General features: G+C 45.1%; 1 protein-coding gene across 1 annotated transcript in view; it reads left to right on the forward strand.

Annotated features, from left to right (window-relative positions):
• The window catches only part of ABCA13 (ATP binding cassette subfamily A member 13), a 368,906-nt gene that overhangs the window by 58,531 nt on the left and 292,721 nt on the right, over positions 1-17,654 (forward strand). The window contains exons 12-17 of the mRNA XM_087861234.1: positions 90-184; positions 433-609; positions 1,495-1,700; positions 2,476-2,615; positions 8,021-8,135; positions 12,436-17,211. Of these exons, the coding sequence (XP_087717360.1) occupies positions 90-184; positions 433-609; positions 1,495-1,700; positions 2,476-2,615; positions 8,021-8,135; positions 12,436-17,211 (5,509 nt within the window). The remainder of the gene's footprint in view (positions 1-89; positions 185-432; positions 610-1,494; positions 1,701-2,475; positions 2,616-8,020; positions 8,136-12,435; positions 17,212-17,654) is intronic.

The raw sequence follows: 17,654 nt of genomic DNA on the forward strand, positions 1-17,654 counted from the left end.
CACTGTCCTGGTCACGGCCACGTGGAGAAGTCAGGCCGGGAGTCACCTGGTTCAGGGGATAGTAATGCACCCATTTGTCGGCCTTACAGAAGTGATCACGTGCCTGGAGAGATCAGCTCACAGCTCTGAACTGAGAGGACCTGACGCACCGCAACCGGAGGACGCGTTCTTTCGGTGGAAGCAGGTAAACAGAGCGCAGGGCTCTAAATCAGCAGTTCTGAGGGAACATTCAGGAAGCTCATGCAGTCTTCAGTTGTGCCCCTGCTGGGAGCTGTGCTAGCAAAACTGCCGACAAAGAGGGCAGGTTTTCGAAGAGCCTTGTCTTCTTTTGAAGTTCGGGCTGCCGCAGCTGTCTGGTTTTGGCTCCCCAGCCTTGGGGGGGCGAGCGCAAGCCTCTCTCAGTCACCCCTCCTGCTCTCCTTCGCCTTTCAGCTCTTGGCGAAGAATGCTACGGACAGGTGTCGAAATGCCAGCTTGTCTGGGAGGGAGGCTCTCCTGTGTCGTGGGAACCCTGGCGTCTGGGAGGGCCTCTGGGGGCTGACGTGTCCCCATGACTCCTCCAACAAGACCAGCGTTTTAAACAAGCTACAGAGGTCAGCAGAGGACGCGGTAAGTAGCCACCTTCTGATCTCATCCACCGATACCGATGGGCTTATTCTGAAGGTCAGACCCCCTATGGCATCCCAGCCGCCCTTGCTCCGTCCCTTCTGTCTGGCCACACGAGGAGGCTGTGCGGCGCCCGTCCAGCCAAAATCTTCTCGACAGCAAGTGGGTTTCCCCAAGAGTACCCCGAACTTTCAGACCATGCCCTTCTGCTTCCCCGGTTTCCGGGCTCCCCGTCTTCTCCATCCCTCGCTGCAAATGTCACGAAGGGTAGAAGGGGATCTTTGGGGATCGGTCAGCTTGACGCAAAGAGGCACCGACAGGTCTGCCCTTCCATGTCCCTGCCCCTTGCTGAGCGCTCGAGAGTGGGGGGCCGTTTGTTAGTAAAGATCACGATCTCACCTTCAACCATATTTTTCTCACCAAGCACTACAAATCAGAGCACCATTTACCTTTCTGCTGTTCATTTTCCCCTCTGTATTATGTGTTTCATTTCTTACCTTCTCGCACTGCCCGGTAGGGTCGAGCTGGAAGGGGCACTCGAGTCCCTGCTGTGTTTCTTTGTTGGAGGATGTGGGTTGCAGCCCAGCCTGTGTTAATTGTGGGAACAGAATCATAGGAGAGTGACTCCGAGGAGGCCGGGTCCAGTGGGGCTCTGGGGGGACTGGCCAACACAGATGGGCTTGACACATGGGTCCCTTCTGCTTGATTGCTGGACGAGCCTTGATTTGGGGGTAAGGAGTCAAGTCTCAGATGGTCCCCTAGCTTATCAGAGGCCCGCAGGACACAGTCAAGAGCGTCCTTGGGACAGGAGCTGGGCACGGGCTGCTTCACGGGGCCGCACTGTCCTCGCTAAATGTGTCACAAACAACGTGCTCTTTTCCTGTCAAGGATCGCCTTTTGCAAGAGGTCATCACTGGGCACACAGACGGGCCAGTTTCGGGACTCGAAGGGTTTCTGGGCTGGCAGGAAGTGGAGGCGCAGCTGGCGGATGTGGGCCTTTCCTGCAGGCGGCTCTCCGAGTGGCTGAGAGCGGCCACCTCGCCCGGGGACCTTGACCCTGCCGGGGACTGTACGGACCCACTTATTGCTGCACTGTAAGTTTGTGTGTGATGGGAACCTGGTGAATAGTTGGGAACCAAATGATTCCAGCCAGCTACTAAAATGATGGATCCACACAGTATATCCCTATTTCTAGTATATTCTATTTCTAGGGGGAGGTAGAATTTTTTTTTTTTAATCTAAAAGAAAGACTAACCTATGTGGTACTAATGGAAAGCATTTAAAAATACAAAAATATTAGGGGTGCCTGGGGGGCGGGTCCGTCAGTTGAGCATTCAACTCTTGGTTTCTGCTCAGGTCATGATTTCAGGGTCGTGAGATCGAGACCAGTGTCGGGCTCCACGCTCAGTGCAGAGCCTGCTTGAGATTCTCTTCTCCCTCTGCCTCTCCCCTGCTCATCACGTGCTCGTGCTCTCTCTCAAATAAATAAAATCTTGAAAAAAATAAATAAAAATACAAAATATTAAACAAGCCCTTTAAAGGTTTACCATTGGCTTAATCTGTCACAAGATAGATTAAAGTTGACTTTGTACTCTCTCCTTTTATTTTCCTCTTTCTGTTCTCTCGATTTGTTCTGTCTTACGTTTCTTTTGTTCCCGTGAATGATTTTCCCTCATTTTTCAAATCAGGGTGGGGGAATTTGTAAGCAATCAAATACCTAGTAAGAAAACCATTGCAAGGGTTCTAATTTCTGACACAAGTGACCGCCAGGCACCCGTGTATGTTTGCATTTAGATGATTTAGTAATGATCCGTCTTCTGGAAAACCGCGATTGAATGCCAGCTTTCTCTGGATTCTCTTTGACTGCAGGGTATTTCATACACTGGGAGAAGTACAGTTGTCCCTGGAAGAAACATCCTACTGGAAAGACTTCACAGGATTTATCAGGAAGACCTGTGAACTAGTCCGCTATGCGAACGTGCAAGGAAGTGTCCAGAACGGTCAGTCTGGTAAGTCAGTGGTCTTCACTGCGGGAACCTGGGTGCTGCTCCCCCTTCTGAGTGTTGTTCCTGAGAGACACCCCTATTTAATGAAGGGGAGCTGGAAGCAGAGGCTCGCCAAGTATATTTGCCATTGCGATGACCACAGTGAGTTACCGCTGTCCATGGCGGCAAGACTGACCAGGGGTCCCGGCTTGACTGGTTGTCCCAGCGGTTCCTACCAGCGACCGCATTTCCTCTCAGCCTGTCCTGGTTTGTCTGATAAACACGGACATGGGTGGACCCAGCATGACGGACCCGGAGAAGTCCAGATGTGCTGCATGTGGGGCCTTGTCAGTCCTGTGCTATTAGGCCCACCTGGGCTCCAGGGCCAGCACCCCATGTGGGGCCAGCTCCCCTCTTCCCATGCTGTCCTCAGAACCAAAAATCCCCTGAAACACGAATTGTACAAATTTGCATCTGCATGACCCCCAGGCAGGCAGTCTCTCGTCCTAAAGGCCCTCTTTTCTAAGATGCTGGCAGGGTGGGACCTGTGTTTGTGACTCGTCCTAGTCGAGAGCTGGTGGGCTGGGTCCGGCTGTCCTTGGGTGCCGTGCACGCCCTGGCTGTGCCATGCACACTCCAGCTCCGTGGGTCACCAGCTTCCCTTGGAGCACCTGCTGCTCCGACTTGGGGTCGGGGTGGGGGGAGTTCTCTGTTTCTGCTCCATGGCCTTGTCCGCCTAATCTCATTTCCTTCGTTCCTCCTCAAACTGCTGGGGTTTTTATTTTTGTTTTTTAGGTTTTTTTTTTTTAAATTCCAGTCAGTTAACACACAGTGCAATATTAGTCTCGGGTGTACAGTATAGTGATTCAACACTTCCCTACATCACCCTGTGCTCATCACGACAGGTGCACGCCTTCACCCCCATCACCTCCTTCCCCCATCCCCTCCCCTCCGGTCACCAGCAGTGTGCTCTCTAGAGTTAAGAATCTGTTTCTTAGTTTGTCTTTCTGTCTCTTCCTTTTTTCCCCCTTTGCTCAGTAGTTTTGTTTCTTAAATTCCACATATGAGTGAAATCATATGGTATTTGTCTTTCTCTGACTGGCTTATTTCACTTAGCATAATACTCCCTAGCTCCATTCATGTTGTTGCAAATGGCAAGATTTCATTCTGTTTGATGGCAGAATAATATCCCATTGTGTATACACACCACATCTTCTTTGTCCATGCATCAGTCGATGGACACTGGGCTGTTTCCATAGTTTGGCTATTGTGGATAATGCTGTTATAAACATCGGGGTGCAGGTGCCCCTTTGAATCTGTATTTTTGTGTCCTTCGGGTAAATACCTAGTAGTGCGATTGCTGGATCATAGGGTAGCTCTATTTGTAACTTTTTGAGGAACCTCCAGTTGAGACTCCAACTGCTGTGTTTAGAGGCTGCCAGAGAACCCCCTCTCTGGGGCGGTCAGTGTCAGACCCACCAGCGGCACGTGGGGTCTCGGCATCTACTGCAGGCGGGCCACGCGGAGCTCTGCGCTTGGTGGCGGGGCGGGGCTGGGCTGACGGCGGCGCCTCCCCGGGTGGGTGGCCATCCGGTGCTATAACTTTGCTTTGTTACTTCGCGGCTCCTGACCATTTCCAGAAACATAGGCGACAGAGTGACATTCAGCACCAGTGAGAAGCCCGGGTTCAGAAGTCTCAATAATATTGACAGTCACAACATTTGTCGCCTTTTGTATGAATTATTTCATCCAATCCTCATGTCAACCCTTGAGTTGGGTTATACACGCAAATACCATGGGATCCAGCCGTTTTGCTTCTAAAGAAAAGAAAGCATATTTCCATCCAAGACTTGGGTATGAAGAGTCATAGCCGCTATATTTTGCTACATCTGCAATCAGGGAGCCAGCCAAGTGTGACTCGTGGGACTAGAAAGACTCGCTGTGCTACACCCAGCACGGACATTACTCCCTGGTAAAAAGGAACGAGCATGCTACCTCAAGAACAAAGCTCAGACTAACTGATTCTCATTTATCGTACTCAGTAAAAGATGGCAGACAAAAAAAGAGCACACACTATAATTCCATTTGTATGAATTTCTAGAAAATAAAAACTAATCGATGGTGGTGGAATGCAGATCCGGGGTTGCCTGGGGCAGGAGCAGGGGGCTGGACCTGACAGGTGGAGGGATGACAAGCGAGGGAGAGGACACTGTGGGAGTGACAGATATGTTCACTGTCTTAATTGCAATGATATTTCATGGATATGTACATATGTCAAATTGTACACGCAAATATGTATGTTTGTTGTATGTAAGCTACATTACAATAAAGCTGGGATTTTTTTAAAAGAAAGAAATCCTAGTTTAAGCAAGTAATTTGTGCTCTCTGGCATCTAGGGAGAGAGAAGCTGGCAACAAACTTGATAATTAGCACAGGCGTATGTGATTCATATCAGACTTTTTTTAAAAGGTTAATGTTACCAGGAATCCAGGCCACATCGAGTAACTTGTTTAAATAAAAGAAGGAGACATGGGGCGCCTGGGTGGCACAGCTGGTTGAGCACCTGACTCTTGGTTTCAGCACAGGTCATGATCTCAGGGTTGTGAGATCAAGCTCCGCGTTGGGCTCCGTGCTCCGTGTGGAGGCTGCTTGAGATTCTCCCTCTCTCTCTTTCTGCTCCTCTCGCTTGTGCTCCCTCTCTCTCAAATAAATAAACCTTTAGGAAAAAAAAAAAAGAAAAGAGGGAAACGTAATCCACCAGAAAGGGAACGGCAGCGGATAGGAGCGATCAACCCCGAGACGGAGGACAGCAAGGGGACGGATGGCGTCGGGCACGGCAGAGAAGCAACAGCGTATGCTCCAGCCTGCAGAGGGAGAGGACAGAAAGAGGGGGGCTGACTTTCTTTGCAGAAAGCCCACTAGTCTCCTGCACTGGAGGGCCAAGCATCTGAAAGCGACTGACAATAGATTGGATGAGACGGTGGACAAGGAGAAATGCCGAACCATGCTCCCTTCATTGCCCGAGCCAGGCCCAGGCTGCTCTACTCCGTCAGCAGAAGACAAGGCTCACGGGTCTGGAGAAATGGAGGTCGCCTGCTCTGACCCTGGAGCGCCAGACACAGCTGATGGCAGGGATGTCACCAGCAATGCTGGGGACTCATGTAACCTTTCTGTTCTGAACGACGAAGTGCCCAGCACCCCTCTTGTGTGCGTGGAACGCTGGCGCTCAGGCCTCCTCCTTGCCGCGCGTGCTGTTAGCAGGAATTTGGAGAATTCTGCTGTGCAGGTTTGGGAGAGATCGACTCACCCGAGAGGAAAGATGTGCCTCTGGACCAACAGTTGAGGGTCCCCCCCCCCAGAAAGGTTGACTTTTGCCTGATGACCCGGGAGCGAGCGAAGCCTCCGGCTGAGAGGCCAGCGCTTTGCACAGGTGCTTCTCAGAGACTTCTTCTGACGCAAGAACGGACAGCCTCGGCTCATCAGACGCCGAGCAGAGCTTCCAGATAAGACAGCGATCACAACGAGCAGAACAACAAAACCTCAGAAGAAATGGGAAATACTGACACAAACTTCAGAACAGAGGAAAAGCTCAGAGTGATGAAGATACAAGAGCAGAAAGTGATTGTCAACGAATCCCCCAGAACAAGAAGGAATTGTTAGAAATTAAAAACTTGTAAGTAATTAGAAGTGTTTTCAAGAGAAACAGACCAGAAATTAGAAACAAAGGCACAGGAAATGACACAAGAACATTTCCCCTAGTGTGTATGTTTTGTATTTGTTGGCTATCTGTATGTGTTTTTTGGAAAAACACCTACCCAGGTTGTCTGCCCATGTTTTAATCAGATTGGTTCATTTGTTGTTGAGTTGAATGAGTTCTTTATATATTTTGGATATTTGCTCCTTATTCAAAGTATCATTTGCAAATATCTTCTCCCGTTCAGTAGGTGGCCTTTTTGTTGTTGTTAATGGTGTTTCCTTGGCTGTTTGTTGGAGTCCTGATAGTTTATTTTTTATTTTGTTGCCCTTCCCTGAGGAGACAGATCCAAAAAAAACATTGCTAAGCCTGATGTCTGAGTTTATCGCCTATGTTTTCTGTTAGGAGTTTCATGGGTTCAGGTCTCACATTTAGATCTTTGGTGTATTTTGAGTTTATTTCTGTGGATGGTGTAAGAAAGTGGCCCAGTTTCATTCTTGTGTGTGTGGCTGTCCAGTTTTCCCAACACCTTCTGTTGAAAAGACTGTCTTTTACCCATTGTGTGTTCTTCCCTCCTTTGTTGTAGATTAATTGACCATATACGTGTGGGTTTATTTTCTGAGGTCTCTATTCTGTTTCATGGATCTATGTGTCTATTTTTGTGCCAGTGCCATACTGTTCTGGGTTAGTTTTGATTGGTTATGTTTTTGTCCTAACTGTGGGCTACATTTTCCTGCTTCTTTGCGTGCCTGGTAATTTTTGATTGGATGCCAGACACGATTTAGCCTTGTTTTGTGCTTGCTTATTTTGTGTTCTTATGTTCTTTTTTTTTTTTTTTTTAAGATTTTATTTATTTATCTGAGAGAGAGAGAGAGAGAACCAGTTGGGGGGAGCAGCAGAGGGAGAAGCAGATTCCCTGCTGAGCAGGGGACTCGATCTCAGGACCCTGAGATCATGACCTGAGCAGAAGGCTGATGCTTAACTGATTGAGCTCCCCAGGCACCCCTGTTTTCCTATGTTCTTGAAAGCAGTTTGAGCCTTTAAGATCTTGCTTTTAAGGTTTGTTAGGCAGGACTGGAATGGAACTCAGTGTGGCTGCAAATATTCCGCAGGACTGAGGCATGACCCATTTTGCACCTTGTACTCGTTGTCCAATGAGAATTGTGGATTGTTCCTGTCTGGCTGATGGAAGCAGAATTGGTTCCTGGCCTATGTGACCACTGGACACTTTTCTTGAATCATTTCAGGTGGATCTTTCCCTGATCTCAGGGGGCTTCTTCAGCCTGAATGCACTGATTTACCCTCAGCTGAGTACTTGAAGGAGGTATATAGCAGGTGCTCCAACTGTGCAGCTCTCTCCTGGGAGTCTGTTCTGTGTAAATGTGCAATCTTTCAGACTCCAGCCTTCATCCTGTCTCCTCAAGGTGCCCACCAGCTCCACTTAGTTCCACCTCGTGTGTCATTGCTTAGATAGTCCCTTTAAGGCAACAAGTGGGATAATCATGGGTCTCACCTTATTTACTTTCTGTTTTTTGTGGATCACTGTCTACACTGCTTGATGGCCGGTGGTAGTTGACCTTGGCCAGAAGATGAAGCCAACTCACAAGGATTTCTAATCCTTCTTTGTTTTATTTTCAACCAGATTAACTGTGAACCACTAAAGCGTTTTTCACTTAGGCAGATTTGACGGTTGTGTCCAACCTGAAATCAATATATGAAATGCCTTTCTATCTAGCTTTCTCTGAGGAATCTCCTTGTTATGAAGAAAACATGGATTGGGAAGTGATCACCGATAATTATTTCACATTTTTGAGTAACTTACTCAAGTCTCCAGCAGCTTCCATCTCCAGGTAAGTTTTCAGAATTCGATTTCCAGGTTTTGATTTAACTATTATCTGAAGACACACAGAACCTATTTATAGGAAACGCCTGCTTTATTTATTTATGTAACTATTATAATTTTTTTAGAGAGGGTGTGAGAGAGTGTGAGCGGGGAGGTACAGAGGGAGAGGGAGAGAGAGAATCTTAAGAGAGAATTTTAAGAACCTGGAGCCTGACGTGGGGCTTGGTCTCACGACCCTGAGATCATGACCTGAGCCGATATCAAGAGCGAGACGCTTAATCGACTGAGCCACCCAGGTGCCTCAGGAAACACTTTTTTAAAAATGTGAGCTCCTGATGTGACCGTGGATGCAGTATTTCATATTAAGCGTTTGATAATATTTGCCCCATAGAATCTATGACTCATGTTTCCATGGATTTTGAAAAGAAATACAGATGATAGTCATAAGGTTTTCCTTCAAAAGCATGATTTATAATAGACGCTTCGAAAATGGAATGTTTGAATAATAGCCTCATCCAGTCGCTTCCTTTAGACCTAGGATTAGTGATTGAAGATTCTGGTGGCTTTGGAGACTTTTGGGAGAGAAGTGATCTTTGGAACTTAATCTGACAGATTATATGCTGCTCATGCGTAAGCATGGACATTTTTATGTACAATTGTGGAGATTGTATATAGCTTCTTTCTTTATTTAATTTTTTAATAGATGAGCTTTTCATTTCATTTATTATTATTTTATAAAGCTTTTTTTTTTTTTTTTAAGATTTTACTTATTTATTTGAGAGAGACAGAGAGAGTGAGCAAGAGAGGGCACAAGCTGGGGAAAGGCAGAGAGAGAAGCAGATTCCCTCCTGAGCAGGGAGCCAGACGCGGGGCTCAATCCCAGGACCCCGGGGATTGTGACCTGAGCCGAACACAGACACTTAACCATCTGAGCCACCCAGGCACCCAATTATTATTATTATTTTTTAAGTAAGCTCTACACCCAGTGTGGGGGTTGAACTCACAACTCCAAGATCAAGAGTTCCATGCTCCACTGACTGAGCCAGCCAGGGGCCCTGGAGATCATATATAGTTTAAGATTTATATATTTATTTTAGAGAGTTGTGGGGGCAGAGGGAGAGGGACAGAGAGTCTTAAGCAGACTTTGTGTTGAGCATGGAGCCTGACACAGGGCTCGATCTCACGACCCTGAGATCACCACCTGAGCGGGAACCAAGAGTTGGACATGTAACTGAGCCACCCAGGCACACCCGTGTATAGTTTAAAGCACACTTTATTTATTGCTTATTGGGTGTGTTGGGATGACATGGGACAGAAACTTTGCATTAGGGCATAGCTTTCAAATTCGTGAACGGATCAAACTTATCTGTGAAGTTTGCTAAGAATGCAAATTCCCGGAGCCGGCCCTGGACGCGCTAAACCTTGGATGTGCATAGGACCCGGGTTTCTGCAGATTTAAGAAATTCTGCAGGTGGTTCTGGTGCACACCAAAGTTCAAAAGCTATTCTGTAACATCTCTCTGGACCTAGGATTTTTCACTCCCAGGAAGCTTTGAAAGCTCAGGTGTTAGTGAGCAAAGGAGGAAGCGCACGGGCTAGGCCCCCTGGAGAGTCAGTCCCATGCTCAGGTCGGATTTCCAATACCGGACTTTCCTGAGAGTCTCAAATATTTAATAGCCCCGGAAAGACAGCAGTAAATTAGTCAATATGTGCTCTGGGGGCATGTTTCATATTATCGCTGTAGACCCGTAGCATCTGGCACAGTGTCTGTCGTAGATGCTAGATGATGGGATGAGTAAGTAAATAAAACAAGGATGGGCATTAACTGCAATTAATATGAAGGAAGCTAAGCCTGAAAAGAAAAACTCTGGGCCATGTCCTGTTCCAGCCATATAATAGCAGTGTGAATCTGCTAATTAAAAAAAATATATATATATAAATATATATATATATATATTCATAAATATGTATATATTCTTTATTTCAAAATATATATATATATTCTTTATTTCATATAAATATATAAATACAAATATATATTTATATTTCTTTTTCCATGACCTGGAGATACTGATGTATACCCCAACAGGCTTCTGTAGGAGTGAACTAAGACTGTAGTTAGGAAAGTGCCTTATAAATTGTAAAGTGTTGTGAAGTATGGAGCAATATGGTACTAGTACTAGTACTAGTTAGTTCTACTGCAGCCCTTGCTCACAATGCTTTTTTTTTTTTTTTAAGATTTCATTTATTTATTTGAGTGTGAGAGGGAGGGAGAGAGAGTTGGGGGGTGGAGGGGAAGAGCAGAGGGAGAAGGACAGGCAGACTCTACACTGAGCACAGAGCCCGACATGAGGTTCGATCCCATGACCCTGAGATCATGACCTGAGCCAAGATCAAGTGTCCGACGCTTAACCGACTGAGCCACCCAGGCGCCCCAGTTGTGCATGTATTTCTATGCAAGGCTGGATTTGAGCAAGATCCATATGGAATTCCTAATAGCGGAGCTTTCTCATTCTTGCTGGAGAAGTTCCCTGGGGAATGTTCTTAGTGTTCCCTGGTTTAAAGGAGCCACTCCCTTGCAAATAAGAGTAAAATGATGGGGTGCCTGGGTGGCTCAGTCGGTTAAGTGTCTGCCTTCAGCTCAGGTCGCGAGCATGCTCTCTCTGTCTGTCTCTCTGTCTCTCTCTCGCTCACGCAAATATATAAATAAATAAATAACATCTTAGAAAAAAGAAAGAATAAACTAAATGAAGGCTGTACTTTCTGCTCCCAGATCCCAGCTATTGAAGGGGGGAAAACACCATTGATCATTTGATCTCTCCCATGTCTGTCCTGTGTCAGACTGTGTCTTAGCCGACAGGATTATAGAGTGAAAGAAGTCTAGAAAGGAACTCAGCCTTTACGGCATTAGTAGCCAATACAGGTTAGGATCTCTTATCCACAATTTTTCAGTGTGTCTTACGAAGTCTGGACATGTAGGCTTTTCTTATGGTGGCATTGTAGCTCCTTCCACAGAGACCCCACCATGGTGAGCCCATCTCTGGTCTCACTGCAGGGAGTGCTCATGAGCTGAGGGTCTGCCCCAGTCCCCGCCAGCGGAGCAGGCATTAATACATACCTGATACGTGCATCATGTCGTCTTTTTTTGTTCTTAAGATTTTATTTATTTTTATTTAGAGAGGGAGAGAGGGCACGAGCGGGAGGAAGGGCAGAGGGAGAAGGAGAAAGAGAATCTCCAGCAGACTCCATGCTCAGTGTGGAACCCCACATGGGGCTCGATCTCACGATCCTGAGATCACGACCAGAGCCGAAATCAAGAGTTGGACGCTCAACCGACTGAGCCAGCCAGGTGCCCCCCGTGTTGTCTTTCTAAACTCTGAAACACACGGGGCCCCGAGGATTTAAAAAGTGGACTGGTAGCTCTCAAGTTCGTGGAAGTTAGTAACTTCTCCAAGTGTGGACTTTTATTGTGGGTGTGGACTTGTCATAACCCCTGACTTGCTCCTTCGACACCTGTTTGTATTTTACAAGTAGACACCTGGAGAGAAAGCACACTAGCTAAAATCATGAGTTTCTGGGCGCCTGGGTGGCTCAGTGGTTTAAGCGTCTGCCTTCGGCTCAGGGCATGATCTCAGGGTCCTGGGATCCGGTCCTGCGTCAGGCTCCCTGCTCACTGAGGAGTCTGCTTCTGCTTCTCCCTCTCCCTCTGCCTGCCGCTCCCCCTGCTTGGTTCTCACTCTTGCTATCTCCGTTTCTCTCTCTCTCTCAAATAAATAAATAACAAAATCTTGAAAAAATAAAATAAAATCATGGGTTTCTAAGAGTGGGAAGTATAGCATTGTTTAAGGAGCACTGGAATTGTTTCTAGAACAGGCCATTCCAAGGGTTGTCCTTAATTATAGGGGTCAGTTTCTGATACACACTGCCATTTGGACTACGCCTGTAGCCAAGACGTTCTGAGACATAACAAGGAATCGAATCCTCAGATTTTTCATGCATACATAGCAAAATTACCTTTAATGATCCTACGTATGAAATCACGGCGCAAAATAATTTAAAATGCATTGCTTTTCGTGCAGGAAGCAGATTTTAAGCTACATATATGCATCTGCTTTGGGGGTTCCTAAAACACTTCCAAATGCTCACATTAATTTAATTCCAGTTGCGAAATCTATTTTGTAATAAATAGTCCATTTACGTTTTGCTCTAAATAAGTGTGTGTATTACCTTGAAAATTTGATAAACTGAATTTGTCTTGAATTTATTTATTTTTTTTCGGATACTAAGACAATTCCATTAATATTGTAGGGTCTTGAATTCCACAAAGGAACTTCTCATGATGGAAAAGAAGTTGCAGTCCCTCGAGGATGAGGAAATAGACTTTTTCTTATCTTTTGTGGAATTTTTGGAGAAATTATTGCCCGATCCTTTTGACTCACCCAGTGTGCCCAAATTCCATGACCTCCCACCTCTCACTGAGACTCTTCTGAACACAAGCCACTTGTGGGCAAATCATTTAAGAAGTTTAGGGAGCGACCCATCTGCTACTGATATTCAGAAACTTTTGGAATTTGGCAAAGCCGTGATCGACAAAATAGAAACTCTTGAACGTCTCTGGATAAAGAACGAATCAAACAATATTTTGAGGTTCATGGAATTAGTACTTTCTGAAATTGATCCCAAGCTCCTGGAATTGTGGATGAATGGCATTTCAAAAAGAGAAAGAGTCAACTTGGAAACCTTGTCTACACTTTTTAATTTTTCTGTCCCAGAAGATGAGAGGGTCCTTAGCAAGAGCCTTAACTTTTCCCAGTTGTTCCATTCAGACTGGCCTCTATCGCTCGCTATGGAAATGGACTTTGTACATTTGAGTGAGACTGTGATAAGCAGTCTCTATGAATTTGGATTTCTGAAGGAGGGACAGGTCTCTGCAGCCCTGGACACAGTCTATGCCATCAGGAATGCATCTGAACTTTTCTCAGCCCTTTCCGAGCACGAAAGACGAGAAGTTGATAGGATCTTGACTCAGATATATCTAAATGTCTTTCAGGACAATGATTCAGCTTTGCTTCTGAAGATTTATTCTTCATGTTTCCAATATATTTATAAATTCTTGAGCATTCCGAGCACAGAGTCTTTGCTATCTTTCCTCGCACAAACCTCAGAGCACATTTTGGATATCATAAAGCAATTCAATTTCCAAAACATCGGTAAAGCATTTGCATTTTTGTATGAGACAATAGGGGCTCTTGAGGGACTTTCTGAGGGATCTTATTGTCAGCAGTTGCTTTCAACTTTTAAGTACTTGGAGTTTCAAGCCCAATCCCTGAGGTCTACAGAGGGCCCAGAGCTGGAAGTGGTCCATGCCACATTGACAGGCCTCAAACAGCTGCTCATCGTAGACGAAGATTTCCGTATTTCTGTCTTTCAATACATGAGCCAACTCTTCAACGGATCAGTCGGAGCCCTGTCGGATAATGAATGCTTTGCCTTGGATAATAAGAGCATCTCTTCGGTGAATTATTCAATACATAGAGGGTCTCCATTTATTCTTCCATGGGCACAAATTCTTTCCAACCTCTCAGCGAACAGCAGTGCGTTCAATGAGTTAATGGCTGTTCACTGTACCGTCGCGTGGCTTCACATGTGGACTGAAATCTGGGGAAGCGTATCTCAAATATTCCAGTTTGACATGAACGTTTTCACTCCTCTCCATGTTGGTCTCACTCAGCTTCTGGGCGAATTGGAAAGTGACGTGAAAATTTCTAAAAGCTGCCAGGGAATGTTTCCCACCCATCGCCCTGCCAGACTCCTATTGAATTTGTTTAAAAATGTAACTCAAGCTGATGGCTTTCATGATTGGGATGATTTTTTGGCTCTCAGAGATCTCTGGGTAGTATTAGGTGATGCGTTAGTTAGGGTAAAGTCTCTTAGTCCCGACCAAGTAGGGAAATCCCTTTTCACCATGGAAACTGCCCTGCGTCAGCTAAAGACATTTCCGTTCAACACAAATGCAAGCAGAGAATTTTTCTATTCTCTGCTTGATGTTTTCACGGAGTTAAGTGATACCTCCGCATACATCGACAGAAACGTCGGACTGATAAATCACTTTCTTTCAAATAATGTCACAGATTATGGAGTGAAGTTTGAAAGTGTCATCACCAAGCTAAGAGAAACAATGTTATTGCTTCAAAATGTGTCACATGACCAAGATGTGTTGTCCTGTGCCGATATTTTCAAAAACGTTACTGAGTTTATCTTAGAAGATGACTCGTTACATATAAATATTTCACAGAGGACATTACGTATCCTGGCCGTGTTAAATTCTACGTTTTCATCTGAGGACACGATTAGCAGACTGAAGGGATGCGTTGCATGGGTAGACATCATGAACCGTCTGTACACGATATATAACTCCAGTGTCATACATGGCTATCCTCAGGGTAATTGGAGGAGTTTCAGAGCTGTGGAAGACAAAATTAACTCTACATTGAAGCTTGTTGCTTGGGTTCTCAATATAAAGGGACCTCACTGCACACTGAATAAGTCAGATATAAATTGTGTGAATAGCGTATTGAAAAACGTAACTGACTTTCTGAATGCCATGCTCACCGAGGTCTTTGAAAAGGAAAAGGTATCCAAATTTGAGATCTTATTAACCCTTTTAAATGATTCCACAAACCAAGTAAGGATGATTATCAACAACTTGACAAGAGACTTTGATTTGGTATCTCAATCCAATTGGACACGTTTTACTGAATTAATTCTAAGACCCGTAGAATTGTCAGATGACGTACCTGGCCACTTTACAGAGCTTTGGCTGCATTTAGTAGCCCTGGGGAAGGAAATTCAGAAACTTATGAAAGGTATTTCCATTCATATCCTAGAAAATGACTCCTCTTCTACACCTGAAAAGTTTTTAAATCTCTTTGCTACCAGTCCAAAAGAAAAGGATGTCAACAGGTTAGGCAGTTCACTTTATCATTTAGCCAGTTACCTTGTCTCCAACTTCTCCCAGGATCTCCAAAATCCACCACAAATAATTCCACACAAAATCATGAATGCTGTAGGTCTTGGTGTCCAACTGATGAGGGACGTGTTCAACTCCCTGGCACCCTCAGTTCTCCGCAATATTCCACAAGATCCGGGCGATACTCAAGTTTTCAGGAAGGTAGCGTCTCTCCTGCGCACGCTCAAGAAGACAGACATAGACCTGCTGGTCGACCAACTGGAGCAAATGAGTGAAAGCCTAACGGAGTTCTTTAAGAATATCAGTAGCTTAGGTACTGGCAGTCTGGGGACCAACCTGCTTGTGGGCTTGATGGAAAAATTTGTAGACAGCTCCCATTCTTGGAATGTTAATCATCTGTTGAAGTTCTCACGCTTGTTCCCTAAAGATGATGTCGATGTTGTGGTAGACATGTACTATGTCCTTCCTCATGCCGTGAGGCTCCTGCAGGGGGGAGTTGACAAAAACATCACAGAAGTCCTCAAGGATGTCTATAACTTCACTCTCCGGCATGGCATAAGCATTTCCAATGTCACCAAGGAAGACTTTGCTGTCGTGATAAAAACTCTTTTGGATGCAGTTGAATTAATATCAGAGAAACCAGAAATTCTTTCTGAGGCTTTTACTTGCCTGCCTGTGGTTTGGTGCTGGAATCACACAACTTCTGGGTTTCGGCAGAATCTGAAGTTAGAAGCCTGTAAATCCCATGAGCTCTCGTCGTCTTCCTTTTATAGCGATGTGGCCAGTCTGCTCGACCACCTCCACCTCTCTTCCCCAGGTGAAGGCTTACAATGTGTGGATGAAGGCTCACAGAAGGAGATTACGAGGAAGATGGTCTGTGTAATTCGTGAACTAGTGGACTGGACTTCTCTTCTTCTAGAGCTTTCCGAAGTCTTCCATGTTAAAATTTTGCTTGTGAAAACCATGCAGGAATTTTGGCATAAAGTGTTACCATTTGTCCCATCTTCCGAAAATCAAAGCAATGGCAGCATCTCTGAACTTTGTCCCAGCAGCCCCATAAAGCAAATTGCTTCGCAAATCATAGCAAAATTAAAAAATGTCAACTTTACAAAAATTCCATTAGATGAAAACATTCTGGATACACTAGCTAGTTTAAACAAGATCCTTAACATTAGCGAAGGCACAGAGGCTTCCGTTCAAAATAAGATTTCCTTAAATTTTGAAGAGATCATGAAGTTTCCTTCTGGGGCTCGGCACCCAGAAAACAGTACCCGTTCTCTAGACTCTCCATTTGTGATGTTTCTAGACCCCAACCTGACCGGCAGTAGTCTAGAAGCACCTTCAAGTTTTACTGAAAAAAGAGCAGTAACTTACAACTCTTCTTACTTCGAAGAACTAGGGCTTGAACTGGAACAAATCATGACAGATCCAAGCCACGACTTTCCTATCAGACCCCTGCTTTCTGAAATTATCAAAGACATTCAGACGATTAATTCAGAGACTCTTCAAAACGTAACTTTGCAACTTGCCCATTTTTTTAAAAGCCTGGGCTCATCGTCATTGAAGACCGCAGAAATCATTGAAGATTTTCTATTGGTCGTAAAAAACTGGCTTCGTAAACGGGCAAAGGAAGATGACTCCAGAATGATTCAAACATTATTTCTTCTTACGGCCAATGAGAGTTTGACTGATCTAGCTTTGTTGACCAAAGATATTGCTACTTTTTGGGGGCTTCTCAAAACCTCTTCTAGGGAAGGCAATTTTGACGTTACCCATCTTACTCAACTGCTAAGCCAAGAGCAGCTAACTAATTTCTCATTTGTTCGATTCCTTTTTGAAAGTTTCCTCGTTAATTTAATCAGTAAGTTAGCTGGGAGTTCTCCAGAGGCAGCCTCAAATGCAAGCGATACTGACCTTCACATAATGAATTTGCTCACCTTGAACCAGACGCAGTCAGAAAATGGTGAGAGCATAATCCTCCCCCCAAGAAGCATAGTGGATTTCATGCAACAGTTTCTGGAAACATTCTTCTCATTTTTACTAGAGGAAAATTCTGAGACCAGAATATCTCTTCTGCTAAAAGCCTTCCACAAAGACATCATTGCAGAGTTGAGGTGAGTCTATTTTTTATTTTTTTTTAAGATTTATTTATTTATTTGAGAGAGAGAGAGAATGCTTGGGGTGGGGGAGGAGGGACAGAAGGAGAGGGAGAGAGACTCTCAGTAGACTCCATGCAGAGCACGGAGCCTGATGCAGGGCTTGATCGCACAACCCTGAGATCACGACCCGAGCCGAAATCAAGAGCTGGCCCCTCTACTTTTGTTTGTATGGTAAATGAGGTTGTTATATGTTATAACCGAGTTTTATTTCTTGGAGTGTATAAACACCGGAAACAGCCCTTTCGTACCTATCACCTTTGGATGATCTTTGAGGTGAATTTTGTCTTAATGGACATTTTATTAAAATATCAAAGTGAAATAATTTTGGCAATTGTCATCAAAGTAGTAAACACGTATAGAAACCTAGCCCCTGGCGATTAATCCTTTATGCTTTCTTA

This window comes from Ursus americanus, chromosome 3 (assembly GCF_024610735.1).
Source record: "Ursus americanus isolate L20-20 chromosome 3, mUrsAme1.1.p, whole genome shotgun sequence".
Lineage (NCBI taxonomy): Eukaryota > Metazoa > Chordata > Mammalia > Carnivora > Ursidae > Ursus > Ursus americanus.